Source organism: Lontra canadensis, unplaced genomic scaffold (assembly GCF_010015895.1).
Source record: "Lontra canadensis isolate GAN:19392208 unplaced genomic scaffold, GSC_riverotter_1.0 scaffold5, whole genome shotgun sequence".
Classification (NCBI taxonomy): domain Eukaryota; kingdom Metazoa; phylum Chordata; class Mammalia; order Carnivora; family Mustelidae; genus Lontra; species Lontra canadensis.
This window is the reverse complement of record NW_022630999.1, coordinates 31991443-32012782: the sequence shown is the minus strand read 5'-3', so window position 1 is coordinate 32012782 and position 21340 is coordinate 31991443. Positions and strand designations below refer to the sequence as shown.

The 21340-nt window shown below is 41.4% G+C and overlaps 1 protein-coding gene across 18 annotated transcripts in view; it reads right to left on the bottom strand.

Annotated features, from left to right (window-relative positions):
• TENM2 (teneurin transmembrane protein 2) overlaps positions 1 to 21340 on the bottom strand; it is a 1216596-nt gene that overhangs the window by 7892 nt on the left and 1187364 nt on the right. For all 18 annotated transcript variants that reach the window (XM_032851741.1, XM_032851742.1, XM_032851743.1 and 15 more), the window contains 2 exons: positions 8717 to 9013; positions 5656 to 7270 (listed from right to left, as the gene is read on the bottom strand). In XM_032851741.1, the coding sequence (XP_032707632.1) occupies positions 5656 to 7270; positions 8717 to 9013 (1912 nt within the window). The remainder of the gene's footprint in view (positions 1 to 5655; positions 7271 to 8716; positions 9014 to 21340) is intronic.

Here is a 21340-nt window from a genome sequence, read left to right as displayed (position 1 = left end):
AGAGGTGTAACAAGAGGAACTAATGGTGCCCGAGAGAAGGCTTCTGCAGGGGTTAAGCAAGGTATTACCACCTCCTGTACTGGGACTGTTGGGAGGAGTTTAATGTTGACTTTGCTTCTAAACACGGAGGCATAAAAGAAACTTCTGATGGGAGGGAATCTGGGATCCACAGTCCATCAATCGCCGTTGGCCACAGACCGGTTCCTTGAATAACTTGGACTATGACTAATATGTGTAGTCACCATGGAAGGCTCATTTAAGAATACAGGTTTACAACTGCCTTGTGTCTGCATCTAGCAGGCAGCAGCATGGCTCTAGTCCAGCAATGGTCACATATTTACAGAGCACCTGTTCTGTGCAAGGTGGGTGCTGGCTGCTGTAGAGGATGGATCTCCCAACTGTGGACATTCACGGTCACTCATCTCGATTGATTTGCCATCTCCAGGTGTCTCCTGTAGTAGTATTGACTTACTGATTAAAAAAGATAAATTTGCCTGTTTCGCTTAAGTCCATTTTTAAAAAAGAAACTTCATGTTACTACCATAAATGGGAGAGCAGACTCCCTTGATGCAAACAGAAAACAACTGTAAAATTAAAAACAAAGAAAACATAGCAATGCGATTAAATTAGAGCATGATTTTTGTTACCTGCTACTGAGGAGTCTCAGACCTACTCTCTTTGTTAAAAGGGGAGACTGGAAGTGTTAATGGGTTGTGAAGTACATACCAGCATTAGGTGGAGACTTTCTCCTTGACTGAGTTGGAAGAATAAAAAGAGCACTGAAGAGGCAAACTTTCCCCATTTGTGTTTCCATGTTATCTAATACCTTATATGTAGACTATCTCCAATCATCCCATCTTTCATCAGGGATATGTAGGATATGTGTGGAATCCCAAGAAAGGCAAGTGAGGTCTTGCCCCCAAGACTCTCCCCATCCTGATCTTTTCATTGCTGGGATCCCTCCCTAGTACTTGGGAGGTGATGCTGAGAACCTCCTGCTTTGAGACTGGACATTTTAATGGCCGCTTCCATGAAGGCCAATAGCGCATGTCATCTACCTTCTTTTCTTTTCCTTAAAGTTTCTAACATGGCTTAGTTTCTGAGTCTAAACCTATCCTGAAATATTTATTCAAGTAGCTCATCTCTTCCACTCTGCAGAAAACACTTCTGGCACCACACAAATACCCCTCTTCCTTTTTGAGGTAATTAGTGTTATCTAGTGACAGGCTCCCTACACAGTCTGTAGAGAGGGAGCCTTTGGGGCAGGAGCTGATGAGGGGGCCCCTCCTAATGGCTCATTACTATTCGACTCTCATGTTCTTGAGGGCATGTGATGACTTTGTGGCCACCAAGCATACCCTCCGCCTCCAGAAACGCTGTCAGAAAAGTATCTTAGGTGTTAAGTGTAGATCTAAGACGAGGGTTAATGTGAGAAGGAGGTTGTGACTTCCTCCTCACTCAGGGAAATTCGACTCCATAAAATCCCACTATGCTCACATGTGCCTGGAGTTTGTAAGCCCCAAAGACCTGCCAGGGAGCAGGGGTGGGGAGAAAATACAAGTCATTGCGGATGATTTCTAGGACGATTGCTTAACTCACATTTGTCTGGGGTGTCAGGTTTGCCAAAGCAGTGCCACTTGGGCCAGAATTTGGATCAATTTCAGGGTGGATCTGGAGGGGGGTGGTCTCCAGATGTGCTGTTTCCTCAGAAAACGACACAGAGGTGGTATCTCCACTCTTCATCTATGAACTCCTCATGTCCAAGTCCATGGCTGCTTATAAGTAACAAATGCGTCCCTACCATTCATTAGCCTTAGCACTGCGCTAGGCACCTTATGCAGCAGGCCTCATTTACTTTTTACAGCCCCATGGCGTGAACGTTATGATTACCACCATTTTGGCGGGGAAGAAATGAAGCCTCAGAAAGTTTGAGCTATCATCCAAGTGACACAGCAAGTGATTAGCAATGCCAACACTTGGGTCTTGAGATGGACTCAGGTTCTAACATCAGGACAAATGGGCTTGAATTACAGGCCAGGCTTGGGGGCGGGAATGGGTCTCCCATTTGTTGGGGACTGAGGAGTTTCCTGCCATGCCAGAACTGGAAAAGACTGAGGCCCTGGAGGTTGTCAGGGAGGGAATTTGTCTCCCAGTCTGTTTTTCTACATCCTTTGCTCTACTATCTGGTTATCACAGATGTATCAATTGTCAATATATCACCTTAAAAAATACCGGTTGGGAATGATTCTAGCAGCAATGTCCACAATAGCCAAACTATGGAAAGAACCTAGATGTCCATCAACAGATGAATGGATAAAGAAGATGTGGTGTATATATACAATGGAATACTATGCAGCCATCAAAAGAAATGAAATCTTGCCATTTGCGATGACGTGGATGGAACTAGAGGGTATGATGCTTAGTGAAATAAGTCAACCAGAGAAAGACAACTATCATATGATCTCCCTGATATGAGGAAGTGGAGTTGCAACGTGGGGGGCTTGGGGGGGTAGGAAAAGTATAAATGAAACAAGATGGGATCGGGAGGGAGACAAACCATAAAAGATTCTTACTGTCACAAAACAAATTGAGGGTGGCCGGGGGTAGGGGGATAGGGAGAGGGTGGTGGGGTTATGGACATTGGGGAGGGTATGTGCTATGGTGAGTGCTGTGAAGTGTGTAAACCTGGCGATTCACAGACCTGTACCCCTGGGGCTAATAATACATTATATGTTTATAAAAAAAAAATACCGGTTGGGCAGGGTGCTGCTGTGGAGGCTGTGAGTGGGAAAGGAAGCCCTTCTGGCCCTCCTTCACCCTGTCCTGGTGGCTACAGCTCTGCTGTAACCCTGGGGGGCCTCTGAGCTCACAGGGACTCTATGCTGTTTTCCTTTGTGCTTGCAGTCTCAGGAGGAAGCAGAACATCCTCCAGCCTCAGCAGCTGCCTCCTGCATTCAGAAAGCTCTGTTTCCAAAACATCAATGATTTTTTTTTGAGCACCAGCGAGAGAAGGTTCTGTTCTCTGCGTTCCTCCTGACTACATCTTAATTACTTCTTCTGCTTAAATTGTGAGCGGCAAGTTCAACCACTCTGCTCGTCTCCTAAGTGGCAAATTAAGACTAATTTAGACGGGGTTTACAGATTAGCCAACATTCAAACAGTAGAGAATGATTTGGTGTTCTCTGCTAGGATCCTCTCTCCAGGGGGCAGCTCATCTTGAACGGGCAGCAGGTGTGGGCTTGTGCCTGGTCTAACACTCTGCTCTGCCTGGGCCCTCCTTTCCCCAGCTTTGACTGCTCACATCAGCTCTGTGCACGTGCTTCTCTAACACTACCTTTTATTTTAGATGCTTTTGAATGGTTTCTGGATTCAATTTTGTTGGACTTAGTTCAACTTGATTTGATTCCCATTTATTGAGTCTCTGTGAGGCTCTGAATGAGGAAAGTCATATTGCTATTCAGAAAATTCTGATAATTTCTTTTTTCCTTTGCAGGAGAACTAGGGAACTCGTTGAGGGGATTTGTGAGTTTGACTGCTCTGTGAATGATTTTGTTTGGACCTTGGCAGATCTAGCGTCCATTCTGAGGGCTTTCTTTTTATTTGACTCTGGCTGACTCATCCCTAAGTTATCTAATGCCAAGCTGTGTTTTGGGAAGCACATTCTGGAGGGGGAGGGAATTCTTCTCCCAAGGCTAAGATAGGCATGGTCTGCCTTCCCATTCACACTGTTTCATACATCTAGAACACTCTTCCTCTCCCTTCCCCACTTCATAAAGGTCTCTGCTCAAAAGCCACCTCTTCAGAAAGTCCTCTGTGAGCACCCTAAATATGGGAGATGCTTCCCATCATGATCTGTCTAACCCCAATCCCATTTTATCTACATAGCACATATTGTTACCTGAAACTATGTATGTACCTATGTGTGTGTATGTTTTCCTGAGAGGTCCTTTAATTTGAAAGTGCAGTCAACTGGAAGATAACAGTCATGCTATGCCATGGGAATGAGATACCATGGCAGAGTACCATGGGCAGGGCCTCTTGATAAGGTATGGTGGGGAGAACAGGAGGGAACTAGCTTGGTCATAGCTCCTGGGCTCAAAAGGTTCCAGCTGCTATGGTTGTAGGGGGATGCTGGGTTCAACTTCAAAGGCTCTGGAATGTAAGGATGAGATACGGCTTGGCCATAAGTTGATCTTTAAGGTCATCCTTCTGTAGCCTGGGACATTGAGGGCAGCCCTGTGCTTGGCTAGCTGCTGCTTCCTTTCTTGAGGGTGTACAAGTGAGTTCTGGACACCTGAGCGTAGGGTCCCTTTGAGTTTGATGTTTCCTTGGCTCATGACCAAGAGCTGTGAGGTTCTTGGACCCTGGGGGGTGCTTGGAGTTGGGGTCCCTATTGTTGCTCCTCAACAATGCATGGACAGACAGGGTGACTCAGGCTTCCTTGCTGAAAGTTGGTCTCTCTATCCATCCATCCATCCATCCATCCTGATTTCCTTATTTCCCTGAGGATAAGGACTTTATCTTGCTGTCCACTGCATCTCTCATACCCAGTATATGTTAGATATTATGAAAATATTTGTCAAATAGGTGAATGGATGGATAGATGGATGGAGATATATGGATGGTATAAGAGATAGGGACCCTTATTTTACCAATTTCTCATTTATCATGAGGCAGGAGATTATTTGCCCTCCTTAGCCCCTCAATCCATACCCTTCTCCAAGCTTCCCATGTCCTTTTGACTCATAGTCTTTCTTTGGCCTTGAGCTCATTTCTGCCAACCAAGATTCCCTTCAATCTTCAGGCCCAGTTTGACATGGGACACTTCTGTACTATGTCACAATTTCCAAACTTAAAGTCATCCACACACACACATGCACACGCACACACACATACACAGCCCCCTTTGAGAGAAGGGTGTTTGTCTTATTCATCATTTCCATCCCCAGAATCTAGCCTAATGTCACTCTATAAATGCTTACTGAATAAATAACTGAACACACACCTATATGGTAGCACAAACCTAATCCGGCTCTGCGTTATTATTGGCTCTTTGTATCTTGCCAGCCTGCTTGTGAGGTAGGGAACTGGGTCTTAGTCATGCCATACCTATACTAACTCAATGCTTCATTTGTAATGATAATGGTAATAGCATGAGCAGATACTCTTTTGTAAGCACCCACTGTCTAAGTGCTAGGCACTAAGCTTTACCTACATAAGTTCATTTACTTCTCACAATCACTCTGTGGGTTGGTTTTATTAGTACCTTTTCACAGAGAAGGAAGCTACAGCTCAGAGAGATTAGAAGCCTAGGCCAAAGTCTTTTGGCTTATAAGTAGGAAAGAGAATCTGACATCAGAGTCCCATTATTTCCCCCTTCATGAGGCTGCTTTCCTCTCTTGGGGTAGGGAGGGCTCTTATAAAAGTTATTTCAACTAAATGGGCTTGAAAATGGCTAGGACATCTTCAAGCAGATCTGAAGACTGCTCTGTAGCTGTTATCCGACTGTTCTAGAGCCTGTACAGACCAGTGTTTATAGGTCTCCAGGACTGCCCTATCATCAGAAGTAAGACCTTCTTTTGAAGTTCCCAACAGTCTGGCAGGACAACCACCCCACAGGGAGTCGCTGACCAGCTGAGATGGTAGAGTCCTCACCTGTCACGTAGTTCTTCAAATCCAGCTCATTGCTGAGAGGATTGTTGCTCTTGAACATATACAGGTTAAAGGGGGCTGGCTCCTTGCCCACATTTTTCCACATGGTATAGTCTGGAGAGGTCCATCGTCCTGCTAGCACATCATAATCACGCTGAGTGAAGTGGACCAGTTTGGTCAGGGGATCATAGAGTCCACCATGGAAGCCAATGACCATCTGGAAGTCAGGGTTGGAGTCATAATAGATCTCCCCATAGGCCGTATACTGCAGTTGTTTGATCATGAGACCGTTGATGCTGAACACAGCCAGAGGAGTGCCTGTGTTATCTGAGGCAACATAGTACTCCTCCCCACTGCTGCTCTCCATGGCAAAGAGGTGACCTTGGAGGTCATAGTAGAGTGAGGTTATCTCTGAGTTGGAATGATTATAGACATGGGTGATGCGGGTCGGGTTGTGGAGGTCAGAGTAGAAATATTGCAGGTGATGGCCCAGGTTGGTCTTGTAGGAAGCCCGCCGCCCCACACCGTCATAGCGGTACTGGACACTCCACCCACTGGCCTTGTTGTAGGCTCTTGTTAGGAGGCCCTTGGAGTTATACTCAAAGATGTCAGCCCCTCGCTGGCACAGATAGCCATCATCATCAATTTTGTACTGCACATCACCAAGTCTGGTTATCCGATCCCGGAGATCATAGCGCAAGGGCATAAGGCGTATACTATTTCCTGGGTTCAGCAAGTGGAGGTTCCCATTGAGGTCATAGCTGTAGCGCCAGGTTGGGCGGTCATTGACCGCTACACTCTGGAGCTGCCCATCTCCATCATAGTCATAGGTGTATTTAGTGGTATTAGCATAAGGCCCCAGTTTCAGCTCCCTCTTAATAACCCTTCCCATACTGTCATATTGCACGGTCATCCAGTACATGAGGGACCGAAACATCTCATACTGGACTTCCTTGATCCGCCCGTGGGTGTCAAAGTGTTTGCTGAGGGTCATTACAGCGGTGGTGATGATCTGGTTAATATCATAATAGATGACTCCGAACTTGCCAAAGTGTTCCACCTTGCCAGAGATCTCATCATAACGGTAGAGGTCCACAGGAAGGGGAGTCTCACTTATGACGGGCTTGATGCTTGCAATCCGGAAGCTGTTGTCATGATAGGTGTAGTCAAACCTGGCATTGACCATGCCTTCCTCAGAGAACCTGTAGATCTGCTTGTCCACAAGTGGGCCTATCTTTCGGTACCTGATTGTGCAGGAGAAACCCCCACTTTGGAGACTGACCATTTTTAAAACGCCGGTGGTCTCATCATATCCAAAAGTGACAGCAGTACTGTCATAGACAATCTCTGATAACTTGGAGAGTTTCCCATACTTGTAGAATACCTGGCGCCCTGTGCCTAAAAAGGACGTCTTGAGGATGCGGCCATCATCACTGTAGTCAAAAATGACTGATGCGTTGCTTTCAGGGGGATTATAAATGTTGCGGATGTAGCCAATGGAGGTATGGGTGGACATGCTGTGCCGGGCAACACTGGGCATGGTGACGGCGTGGAGACGGTCGGAGGAGTCATACTCAAATATGTACTGACGCTGACTCTGAAGCAGGAGGACCATAGACTGGAGGAAGGAAATGGGGAAGAAATGCAAGAGTCAGTTCTTTAAGACCAAGTGCTCAAATAGACAGAATCTATTCCTTTTCCCAAAATGGCAATTCAAAAATCATGAAGGATTGGGAAGTTTAGACCAGAGATTATGAGTAGACTGATTTCATTGGGCAAGCTAATTCTGATGGATTATGGTGGCTACTTGGACCAGTGCTTCCTGAACTTTACTGTGCATGTGAAACACCCAGGGATCTTGTTAAAAGGCAGATTCTGATTCAGTAGTTTGGTGGGAGGATGAGGGATGAAGGGGGAGGTGGCCCGAGAATCTGCTTTTGTAACAAGCTTCTGGTTGGTCCTGATGTTGCTTGGACCATACTTTGAGTAGAGAGGGCTTGAAGGACTGAGGTGAGAGGCACTGAGTTTGCCTCTCAGGCTTGATAACCAGAAATCCTAAGATTGTTTAGAAATGACTGCCACTGGCCCAGTATGGGACACCCATACTATGTTTTGGCCACCCCTGATTACATCTTAAGAGAAAGTGTATCTTCCATTTATAAACTACTGAAAAGATGAATCCAGAATCATTAATTTTGGGGGCCAAAAATGGTCTCAAACCTGAGGCAATTGGGAAATTTTTGCCTCCCCTGGTCAACCATTCTAGTATTTTATGGCATAATGAGAACAGGATTCAGGGATGACCAAAGGGACATCAGCCCCACTCTTACGGAGGAGGTCACTACTCTGTCTGCAAGTGACTGTTGTAAGGGAGAGGCAAGAAAGGAAGAACTGGAGCTAGAACCTGTGTCGAGGTGCATATAGGGGAGAGGCCCAAGCTGAGCAAATACCCATCTAATGACTTAGAGGACAAGGACAGCCTTCAAAAGTCTTGACTTGTGCCCCAAAGGACCTCTGTTCACTGCTGCTCTAACCTGACCCTTTCTGACCTGAATTTGGCACTTTCAGACACAGGGAATTATGTAGAAGGAATCCATTGGCCACTTCGGCCAACAGGCCAAGTAGGAGGATGTTGCTTTGTGTGCTTGAATTTTAGGCAAAATTCCCTACCTGGATAGCTTAATTTCAGGCAAGGCAGAATCAAATCATTGCATTTCCAATACATAAATAATGATTAGTTGTGATGCCAGTGGGATGATTCTGTCTGCTGTCTGCTTCAACAGCACTTTTTCTTTCTTTCTTTTATTTTTTTTGAATAAAATCAGACAATCCATTCTTTTTGTCATTACCAAGTGTCTAACACTTTTTTCCCCTCCTTTTAATGGTAATAGAGATGAGCTATGAAACTTTCCTCCCTCCCAGTGAGGATGGGAGCATGAAGGGAGACCTTGTAGTCAGAGGAAAGATGTTAAATGTCTTGTGGCAGAGCATATCAGGTCAGCTTAAAAAGAGTGGTGTGAATAAGGGAAAGCCCCAGCAGAGTGAGGACAGCACATTCACCTACCTTGTCAAGGTAGGAGTAGCTCCACACTTTTCCATCAGCAAACATGCGGGACACAATTCGGCCTTGCTTGTCGATGTCTGTCCTCTCACTCATGGCCCCACGCTGAAGGCCAGCCAGGCGCCCGTTGAAGAAGTATGAGACGTTGACTGCTGCCAGCCCACTGCTAGGGAGCCAGAGGAACGGGCGGCCCACCTGGTCATAAATAATCCTCAGGGTGAACTTCCGGTGATCATCATAGATCTTTTCTGTCCGAATATTCCGGTCATAGTCAATGGACAAGAGATTTCTTCCATGGACCTAGGAAAACACAAGGGCTTGGTTTGAGAGCTATCACCTGGGTATGTTAGCTTCTATGGAGGATATGGCTAACATGGCCAGGGAACAAGTGTTCACTGGAGGAAGAACTAACCTTGAAGTTATTTCGAGTAGTGTTTTCTAAACTTCTTGAAAGGGGTAATATTTGTAAGGTGCGCTAAGATGCAGAAATGAGGCTGCTTATGGTCAGAGATGACTAATCTGGGCATGGCTGCAGTGAGCAGTTACATAGACCATGCACTGCCCAATTATAAGGAGTGTCATCTGGTCATAGAAAGTGTGAACAGTGAAAATCGTGCACTGTACAAATTAGCCATATACAGTAGCCCTGGACACTGGGGTTCTGAATGCCCTGCTCAGCCTCCTTGGAGGGCAAAATAATTTGTATATTTGAACACTTTCAACCCCTCTCTGGCACATCACTGGCTGAGTAGCTAATGATCTTAAGAGTAGGTGCCAAGATTTTTTTAAGGTACCCAGGAGGGTGGGGACGATGACTTAGAAATCTGTATTTTGCAAAGATCTGGGAATAGGAAAACTTATTGCTATGTGAACTTCTTCACTTCTGTCTAGAGAAAAATTTTGCCACTGTCAAGGATGCAAGACATCAGTGGGGAGGCCTCAACAATGCTAGGGAATTCCAACAAAGGAACTGATTTACTCAGATTTGAAAGAAATAGTGGAACACATCTAGACACAATTTAATATTTATTTAGAAGCTGATCTGATCAGAGAAGAGAGCCTGTCCCAGAAGGCAGAGCTGGGTGACTAGACTCTGGTTAGGGGCAAAGGAGAGGGACTCTTGAGATTTGGCTAGTCCTGAGTGGATAGCTGGAAGTGAATAAAATGAGGCCAACTGAGCCTGGGCTCTTTCGGGATAATAGACTGCAAATCCAGATGTCCCTGGGGTGACCACTGAAGGCAAGGAAAGATGTAAACAGGCAAAAGGAAGAGAAGTGAGAGACATGTGGTATCTCCTTACCTTATCTAATAATTCAATAGCATCTAATAATAACAGTGATGATGGTGATGTTGATGATGGTGATAATAACTTTAACACATGTTGGGGTTAGTGTTCATAGGCATTGTGTTAGGCAGTTTGCATCTCTGTCTGAGCTGGAGTTTGACAAATAAGGAAACTGAATCCAAAGCAGATAGGTTATGTACTTGCCCAAGGTCACATAACAATGAAGTGGTGGGGTTGGTCTGGAACTTAGGTCTTCCCACTTGAACCAGGTAACCACTTAGACATTTAACCAGCTTTACTGATTCCTGCATTATATATGCATTGAGTGCCCTGACTTGTCAAATGACGAAGGAACTGTGAAGCATTGCCCCAGCCCCTGGGGGCTCCATATTATAGCTTGATGGGGAGACACGGAATAATTCTGATACCACAGACATCTGTATTCTAGGGAGCAGCATTGTACCCAGGTAAAGAACTACATTTCACAGCTTTCGCCAGAGACAGAGGTGGCTAATGTGCTGTAAGTGCTGGCTGTCAGCTGGGTCTCCTGGGAACCTTAAAGGAAACTGACTGTGCTGAGAAATAGGCACCCATTGGATCTTTCACTTTCCTCCTTTTCTTGGGTAGAAGGTGGCTGTGATCCTGGAGCTCCAGCATTCACCTTGTAAATATGCGGTGACTTTGAGGATGGAAGCCTCAAAGATGGTGGCTCATCCAGAGAAAGTCTAGATCCTTGTTGACCTACATGTCTTCTAATGGTCATCCATACTAGCCATGAATGGCTTCCCTCTAGACTCCTCTTAGGTCATAACAAATAATAAAGCCACATCTTATTTAAGCCATTGTTATTTTTAATCTCTGGTATTAGCAGTTGAAACTAATCTAAACTGATATAAGGCCCTCATGCGTTGACAGGTACTGTGCTAGGTACTTTACATGCCTTATCCCAGTTTAATTCTCACAACACAGGCAGAAATTGTTTTATATATGGGCAGTTGAGCTAAGAGGGGGTCATAAATCTAGACAAGTGGTGGAGGCTGGATTTGAATCCAGGACTACTTGATTCCTCAAAATATTGCTATTTCCATGGAGTCATCTCAGAAAGAAGGGGATAAATCACTCGAGAGAGAACATTTCAGAAAGAAAAAGCATCAAAAGATGGAGATAGGATAAAGGTGGTGGGTTCTTGGGATTACAGGGGACCCAACTCCAAATGGAAGATTCATGTAATCAAACAGGCAGCCAGGGGAAGAATAGTCAAGAAAGCAAAGGGGGAGTGGTAGGATTTTTAAAAAACAGGTCCAGGGATACCTCAGTGGCTTAGTCGGTTAAGCCTCTGCCTTTGGCTCAGGTCATGATCCCAGGGTCCTGGGACTGAGTCCTGCATCAGGCTCCTTGCTCAGCAGGAAGCCTGCTTCTCCCACTGCCTGCTGCTGCCCCTGCTTGTGCGCGCGCTCTCTTTCTCTCTCTGACAAATGAATAAATAAAATCTTAAAAAAAAAAAACACAAACCAAACAGGTCCAAAAGTTAATGCTGTCAGAATTATTGAGGATCTTGAGCCCAGATTAGAGTCACCATATTTAAAGCAAACCATAAGCTGGGGTCAGAATGATCACTTCCTCTGGAAATAGAAGTTTGGCCATGTTGGGTTGCTTCATTTGGGACAAATGCAGAAGGCTATCAAGACTTTTAATCCTGTGAGTCTGAAAATTTCAGTTCAGGCCTTGCCAACATTTTATTAGGCAGAATGAATAATGTGGCAACAATGAAGAAGGATTTTCAGGGTTTCTTGAGCCGGCTGCTGATGACTCCTTATCATGCTTGTGTACTTCCTATCTCCTTCGTCATCTTTCTATCCCCCTTCCCTTTCCTTACTAATTTCTCTCTTTGCTTCTCATTGTTAATATCATACAGCTCCTTCTGCATTTATTATTTATTGAGAATTAAATCTCTGCTGGTGTCAGGCTTGGTGCCTACTCTGGAATGCAGGGATGAACAACACCAACAAAGCAGTGTGTCCTGAGAATTTATGATGGGCTTAGTGTGTTCTCGAGCTACCCTTGTTTTATCTTATTTAATCCTCACAACACTCCCAGGCAAGCACTATTATCCCCACTTTACACACAAGGTACAGACAGGTTTAAGTGCCCTGTTCAAGTTTATACAAATAATAAGTGCTAGAGCCAGGATCCTAGTCCAGAACTCAGTGTCTTCCCCGCTAGGCTGTACCACCTCTCTGACCAGCTGCTCTCCACTGGGCATGCGGTTGTACACCGCCTGGGATGCTCTCTCAAAGCACTGCTGTGGGGCTGATTCCACAGCTGCTGAATTAGCCCCCCTAGGGAATAAAGGCTGGGTGATTCTGATGTATACTCTTGGTGAAAATACAGTTGGAGTGATATAAATCCCTATCTTCAGTTACCTGAGAGAGGCTAACAGGCAAATCATATATATAACCATATATATAATCATGTGCATATCTATCTGTGCATATATATGAATATTTACTGTAATATGTAACCATGAGAAAGAACATGCAAATCATATATTATAGACATGAGCATCATTATAACAGTTATATTCATAGGTAAGCATGCTAAGATTACAGAAGAAACTGAATAATGGGCAAAACCAGAAGAGGAGTCCCCAACCTCTGACTGCTAACATTTGGGTTTACTGCTACTATGTAGAGTTGACAAGGCCTTTGACCCCTGGCCTGGGTGTACCAACAATAAGGTAGTAGTAAGTGCTAATCATTAGCCATTGATAATTTAAGATGGGATTTTATTCCCCAATTTACCACATCTTTGGGAAAGGGATTTTGTTATAGCATTTGTTCAAATTAACATACTCCCCCTAACTTTCTTAAGATATAGTTGATACACATCAATGTATAGATTAAATTATACAGCATAAAAAACTTTTGGGTGTAATGAAATGAAATCCTTAAGAAGTTTAGTTAATACCTGTCATCTCATATAGATGTTTTTTTTTCTTTTAAAAAAATTTTCACTTTGTGATGAGAACTATTAGGATTTTATTCTCTTAATGACTTTCCTATATAACATACAGCAGTGCTAACTACAATCACCCATAAGTATATCCCTAGTGCTTATTTATTTTATAACTGGAAATATGGACATTTTGACCACTTTCTTCCAATTCCCTTTCCACCTATCCTCTACCTCTGGTAACTATCTGATCTCTTTCTCTGTGAGTTTTCATTTGTATTTATTTTTTAAGATTCCACACATAAATGAGATCATACAGTATTTGTCTTTTTCTGACTTATTTCACTTAGTGTAATATTGTCAAGAGTCATTCAGGTCGTTGCAAATGGCAGGATTTTCTCATTTTTTATGACCGAATAATATTCCATTATAAATACATAAACAGCTTTTTATCCCTTCATCTGTTGAGGAACACACAGGTCATTTCCATGTCTTGGCTATTGTAAATAATGATGCAATGGACGTGGGAGGGCAGATAGATCTTTGACAGACTCTTTATTTCTTTTCAATATATTCACAGAAGTAGAATTGCTGGATTTTGTATTATTTGTTTTTAAAAATTTGAGGGTCCTCCACACTGTTTTCCACAGTGCCTGCACCAATTTACAGTCCTACCAACAGTGCACAAGAGTCCTCTTTTCTTCACATCCTTGCTGGCATTTACTCTTGTCTTTTTGATGGCCATCCTAACACATGTGAGGTGTTACTGTGGTTTTGATTTGCAATGCCCTCACAATTAGTGATGCTGAGCATCTTCTCATGTATCTTTTGGCTGTTTATATGCCAAAATGGTCCTTTGTCCATTTTTATTATGTATGTATGTATGTATGTATGTATGTATTCATTCATTCATTCATTCTAGTAATCTCTATGCCCATATGGGGCTCCAGCTGATGACGCTGACATCAAAAGTCATGCTCTACCAACTGAGCCAGCCGGGTGCCTCCCTTTACCTATTTTTAATTTGCATTATTTTTTAATTTTAATTTTTAAATTTTTAATTAACATATAATGTATTATTAGCCCCAGGGGTACAGGTCTGTGAATCACCAGATTTACACTTCACAGCACTCACCATAGCACATACCTTCCCCAATGTCCATAACCCAACTACCCTTTCCCTACCCCTCTCCCCCACCCCTCCCCCTGGGCAATCCTCAGTTTGTTTTGTGAGATTAAGAGTCTCAGATGGTTTGTCTCCCTCCTGATCTCATCTTGTTTGATTTATTCCTTTCCTATCCCCCAAACCCCCCCACATTGCCTCTCAACTTCCTCATATCAGGGAGCTCATATGATAATTGTCTTTCTCTGATTGACTTATTGCCCTAAGTATAATTCCATCCATGTTGTCACAAATGGCAAGATTTCATTTCTTTTGATGGCAATTTGCATTATTTTAATGTTACCATTGAGTTGTATGAGTTCTTTTGTTTTTTGTTTTTAAAGATATTTATTTATATATTTGAGAGAGAGAGAGAGAGAGAGAGAGAGAAAGAGCACCAGTGAGAGAAGGCACAAGCAGGGGCAGAGGGAGAAACAGACTCTCCACTGAGCAGGGAGCCCGATGAGGGGTTCGATCCCAGTACCCTGGCAACATGACCCGAGCCAAAGGCAGCTGCTTAGCTAACTGAGCCACGCAGGTGTCCCTATGTTTTTTAAAAAATATATTTTGGGTATTAACCCCTTACTTACATATAACTTGCAAATATTTTCTCCCATTCTGTAGGTTGTCTTTTCACTTTGTTAATTGTTTCTTTTGCTGTGTAGAAGCTTTTTGGTTTGATTTTGTCCCATTTGTTTATTTTGATTTTGTTTCTTATGCTTTAGGTGTCTAAAAAAAAAATCATTGCCAAGACCTGTGTCCGAGAGATTTTTTCCTATTTTCTTCCAGGAATTTTATGGTTTTAGGTCTTATATTTAAGCCTTTAGTCCACTTTGAGTTAATCTTTGTGAGTAGTTTAAGGTATGGGACCACTATCGTTATTTTACAAGTGAATATCCAATTTTCCCATCACCATTTATTGAAGAGACTATCTTTTCTCCATTGAATATTCTTGGCTCCTTTGTCAAATAGTATTTGGCTGTATATCCTTGGGTTTATTTCTGGGCTCTCAATTCTGTTCCATTGGTGTTTTTTTTTTTTTTTCTTGAGAGCATTTATACCATGTTCTTAGAGACAAATGGCTCAGTACAAATGTATTATTTGTCCATTTTTATACCACTACCATATTGTTTTAATTACTATAGCTTTATAGTATAGCTTGAAATCAGGATATATGATGCCTCTTGGTTTTCTTTCTCAGGATTACTTTAGCTACTCAGGGTCTTTGTGGTTTAATATGAACGTCAGGATTTTTTCCAACTTTTTTATAAAAAGTGCCATTAAAATCTTGAGAAAGATTGCATTGGATCTAAACATGGCTTTTGAGAGCACTTGGGTGGCTCAGTCCCTTAAGCATCTGACTTTTGCTCAGGTCATGATCTCAAGGTCCTGAGACAGAGCACTGTTTTGGGGTTTCTGCTCAGTGGGTAGTCTGCTTGTCCCTCTCCCTCTGGCCCTCTCCCCACTTGTGCTCTCTCTCAAATAAATAAAATCTTAAAAAACCCTCAAACCCCATGGCTTTTGGTAGTATTGACATTTTATCAATATTAATTTTTCCAATTCATGAACACAGGATACCTATTCATTTGTGTCTTCTTTGATTTCTTTCATCAATGTCTTACAGTTTTCAAGAAGAAATCTTTCACCTCCTTAGTTAAAATTTATTCCTGGGGCGCCTGAGTGGCTCAGTGGGTTAAAGCCTCTGCCTTCAGCTCAGGTTAAGATCCCAGGGTCCTGGGATCGAGTCCCGCATTGGGCTCTCTGCTCAGTGGGGAGCCTGCTTCCCCCTCTCTCTCTGCCTGTCTCTCTGCCTACTTGTGATCTCTGTCTGTCAAATAAATAAATAAAATCTTTAAAAAAATTTATTCCTGAATATTTTATTTCTGACACTATTGTAAATGGGACATTTATTTTAAGAAAATTCAGTATAAGTGTATAGAAAGGCTACAGATTTTTGTATGTTAATTTTTCATCTTGCAACTTATTGAGTTAATTTGAGATCTCGGGTTTTTTTTTTTTTTTGGTGGAATCTTTAGGATTTTCTCTATATAAAATCATGTCACCTGCAAATAAAGACCATTTTACTTCTTCCTAAGTCTGATGCCTTTTATTTATCTTTCTTGCTTGATTGCTGGGTCTAGGACTTTTAGTACCATGTTAAACAGGAGTAGTAAGAATGAGCGTCCTTGTCTTGATAGGAGAAAAAACTTCCAATCTTTCACCATTGAGTCTGATGTTAACTATGGGCTTGTCATAAGTGGCTTTTATTATATTGAGGTACATTCCTTCTATACCCTTTTTGTTGAGCTTTTTTTTTTTTTTTTCAAGATTTTATTTATTTATTTGACAGAGACACAGCAAGAGAGGGAACACAAGCAGGAGGAGTGGGAGAGGGAGAAGCAGGCTTCCTGCTGAGCAGCGGGCCTGATGTGGAGCTCCACCCCAGGACCCCAGGATCATGACCCGAGCCAAAGGCATAGGCCTAACGACTGGGCCACCCAGGCGCCCTGAGCATTTTTTTTTTTTTAATTGTGAATGGATATTTACTTTTGTCAAATGTTTTCCTGCATCTATTGAGATGATCATATGATTTAAAAAATTCTGTTAATGTGCTGTATTACATTGCTTGATTTATGTATGTTGAACTATCATTGTATCCCTGAATACATCCCACTTGGTGGTCCTGGTGAATGATCGTTTCAATGTGCTTCCTGCTAAGTTCAATTTATTAGTATTTTATTGAGAATTTTTGCATCTGTTTTCATCAGGGATGCTGGCCTATGATATTCTTTTCTGGTAGTCCCCCCTCCCCAGCCCCGGTTTTGGTATCTGATTTACTTAGGGTAATGCTGGCCTCATAAAATGAGTTTGGGAGTATTTCCTCCTCTGATTTTTTGGAAGAGTTTGAGAAGGATTACTGTTAATTCTTTTTTAAATGTTTGGCAAAAATCATTAGTGAAGGCTTTGGGTCTGATCTTTTCTTCTTTGGGAGATTTTTGATTACTGATTCAGTCTTCTTTTAATCTCCCTCAAGATTGTTTTGCTTCCCTTGCCTGAGAATTTGTCCATTTCTGTAGATTGTCCAGTTGGTTTGTATATAATTTTTATTAGTTTTATTATTATTATTATTTTTAAAGATTTTATTCATTTATTTGACAGAGAGAGACTGTGAGAGAGGGAACATAAGCAGGGTGAGTGGGAGAGGGAAAAGCAGGCTTCCCACGGAGTAGGGAGCCGGATTGGGGCTCTATCCCAGAACCCTGGGATCATGACCTGAGACAAAGGCAGATGCTTAATGACTGAGCCACCCAGGCACCCCTCATAGTAGCCTTTTAACAAGCCTCTGTTTCTTTCTTTCTTTCTTTTTTTTAATTTTAAGATTTTATTTATTTGAGAGAGAGAGAATGAGAGAGAGAGAGCATGAGAGGAGAGAGGTCAGTGGGACAAGCAGAATCCCTGCAGAGCAGGAAGCCCAATGTGGGACTTGATCCTGGGACTCCAGGATCATGACCTGAGCCGAAGGCAGTCGCTTAACCAACTGAGCCACCCAGGCACCCAAGCCTCTATATTTCTGTAGTATCAGTTATAATGTCTCCTTTTTCATTTATAATTTTGTTGGTTTGGGTCCTCTATTTCCCTTGATTGATCTAGTCAGGGTTTGTCAGTTTTAAAAAAATCATGTCAAAGAAACAATTCTTAGTTTGGTTAATCTTTTCTATTGTTTGGCTGTTCTCTCTTTATCTCTGCTTTTCATTATTTCCTTCCTTCTAGTAACTTTGGGTTCAGGATGTCCTTTTTCTAGTCTTTAAGGTATAGAGTTAAGATGCATATTTGGAGCCTTTCTTCATTTTAAGCTTTTTTCTTTTTTTTAACTTTTTGTCTCTTCTAACCTATTTCTCCCACTCTTTATAACCTGCCTCTGGCAACACCAATCCATTCTCTGTAATATGAGTTTTTTTTCTATATTCTAGGTATAAGAGAGATCATATGGTATTTGTCTTTCTTTGACATTTTTCTGAGGAACTTCCATACTGTTTTCCATAGTGGCCGCACCAATTTATATTCCCACCAACAGTGCACAAGTGTTCCCTTTTATCTACATCCTTGCCAATACTTAATATTTTTGTCTTTTTGATAATAGTCAATCTGACAGCTATGAGGTGATACCTCATTGCTTTCACTTGCCTTTCTCTGATGATTAGTGATGTTGAGCACCTTTTCAAGCACCCTTGGCCGCCTTGTATGTCTCTTTAAGAAAATATCTATTTGAGTTCTCTGTCCATTTTTAAATCAGGTTATTTGCTTTTTGATATTAAGTTATATAAACTCTTTATATATTTTGGATACTAATCCTTTATCAGATGTATGATTTGCAAATACATTCTCCCATTGGGTAGGTTGCATTTTCATTTTGTTAATAGTTACCTTTGCTGTACAAAGGACTTTTTTGGGGGGGACACCTGACTGGCTCAGTCAGTAGAACATGTGACTCTTGATCTTGGTGTTGGGGTTTTAGCCTCAATTGGGTGTAAAGATTATTTAAAAAAATAAAATCTTAAAAAAAAAGATTTTTATTTTGATGTAGTCTCAATAGTTTATTTTTGGTTTTGTTTCCCTTGCCTGAGGAGACATATCCCTGAATAGGTTGCTAAGGCTGATGTCTAAGAAAATACTGCCTATGTTTTCTTTGAGGAGTTTTGGGATTTGGGGTCCTAATCCACTCTGAATTTTAATCCACTTTGAATTTTTTGGTATATGATATAAGATAGTGATCTAGTTTCATTCTTTTGCATATAGCTGTCCAGTTTCTCCAGCATCATTTATTGAAGAGATGGTCTTTTCCATATTTATGTTCTTGCCTCCTTTGTTGTAGATTAATTGGCCATATATGTGTGGGTTTTTCTCTAAGCTTTCTGTTCTATTCTATTGATCTCTGTGTCTGCTTTTGTGCCAGTACCATACCGTTTTGATTACCTGAACTTTGTAGCATTTCTTGAAATGAAGCATTATGATACATCCAGATTTGTTCTCCCTCAAGATTGTTTTGTTTTTTTTCAAGGTCTTTTGTGATTCCATATAGATTTTAGGATTCTTTGTTCTAGTTCTGTGAAAAATGTTATTGGTAGCTTGACTGGGATTGCATTGAATGTGTAGATTTCATTGGGTAGTATGGACATATTTAACAATATTAATCCTTCCAATCCATGAGCACAGAATGTCTTTTCATTTATTTGTGTTATTTTCAATTTTTCATCAATCTTAGTTTTCACAGTATAGGTTTTTCACCTCCTTGGTTAAATTTTTTTTCTAGATATTTTGTTTTTTCTTAAAATGACTGAAGTTTATTTCTTATTCAGGCTACATCCAGGAGATTGTCCAAGGTAGCTGTCCTTTCAGGATGCTTTTAATATTATGGCACTTTTGTGTTGATACAAACTTCCCTGACATCTCTTTCATTTCATTTAAAAAAAATTTATTTATTTTTAATTTTTAAAATATTTATTTATTTGACACAGAGAGTGAGATCACAAGTAGGCAAAGAGGCAGGCAGAGGGAGAGGGGGAGGCAGGCTCCCTGCTGAGCAGAGAGCCCGATGCGGGGCTTGATCCCAGGACCCTGAGACCATGACCTGAGCCAAAGGTAGAGGCTTAACCCACTGAGTCACCCAGGTGCCCCTATTTATTTTTATTTTTTATTATTGAAGTACAGTTAACATACAATATTAGTTTAGGTGTACAGAATAGTGATTCAACAATTCTAGACATTATTCAGTGCTCATCATGATAAATGTAGTCACCATCTGTCACCATACAATATTATTGACTATATTCTATATGCTATAATTTTCATCTTCATGACTTACTTTACAACTGGAAGTTTGTACCTTTTAATCCCCTTCATCTGTTTTGCCCTTACCCCCAACTCCCTCCCATCTGGTAACCACTGGTTTGTTCTCTATTTATGAATCTGTTTCTATTTGGTTGGTTGGTTGGTTTTTCTGATTCCATATACAAGTGAAATTATGTGGTATCTGTTTTTCTGTGTATGCTTTATTTCACTTAGCATAATGCCCTCCAGATCCATCCATGTTGTTGCAGATGGCACGATCTCATTCTTTTTTATGGTTCAGTAATTTTCCATCATATATACATATACACACACACTCACATACACACACAAATATACATTCATTATACAGATGTGATTGATATCTACATATGATATTGATATGTGTATATCAATCACATCTTCTTTATCCATTCATCTACTGATAGACACTTGGATTGCTTCCATATCTTCGCTATTGTAAATAATGCTACAATAAATATAGGGTCACATGTATCTTCTTTAATTAGTATTTCTGTTTTCTTGGGCTAAATATCCAGTAGTGGAATTACTGGATCATATGGTATTTTTATTTTTAAAATTTTGAGGAACCACCATACTGTTTTGCACAGTAGTTGCACCAATTTTCATTTCCACAAAGAGTGCATAAGAATTTCCTTTTCTCCACATCCTTGCCAACACTTGCTATTTCTTAGCTTTTTGATCTGAGTTATTCTGACTGGTGATATCTCATTGTAGTTTTGATTTGCATTTCTCTGATTATTAGTAATGTTGAGCATCCTTTCATGTGTTTGTTGGCCATCTGTGTGTCTTCTTTGGAAAAATGTCATTTTAAGTCTTCTGCTTTTTTTGGTGTTGAATTGTATAAGTTCTTTATATATTTTGGATATTAATGCCTTATTGGACATATCATTAGCAAATATCTTCTCCTGTTCAGTATGTTGCCTTTTTGCTTTGTTGATGGTTTCCTTTGCCGTGTAAAAGATTTTATTTTGGTGTGGTGCCAATAGTCTATTTTTGCTTTTGTTTGCCTTGTCTAAGGAGACCTATCATACATATGAGGCTAAGGCTGTTGTCCAAAAGATTACAATATGTCTATTTTTTTTTTTCAGATTTCAGATGTAGGTCTTTCATTCATTTGGAGTTTCTTTTTGTGTATGTGTAAGAAAGTGATCTAGTTTCCTTATTTTGTATGTAGCTGTCCAGTTTCCCCAACACCATTTATTGAAGAGACTGTCTTTTCCTTATTGTATATTCTTACCTCCTCTGTCATCGATTAATGGACTATATAAATGTGGGTTTATTTCTGGGCTCTCTATCTTGTTCCATTGATCTATGTGTGTATTTTTGTGTCAATACCATACTGTTTTGATCACTATAG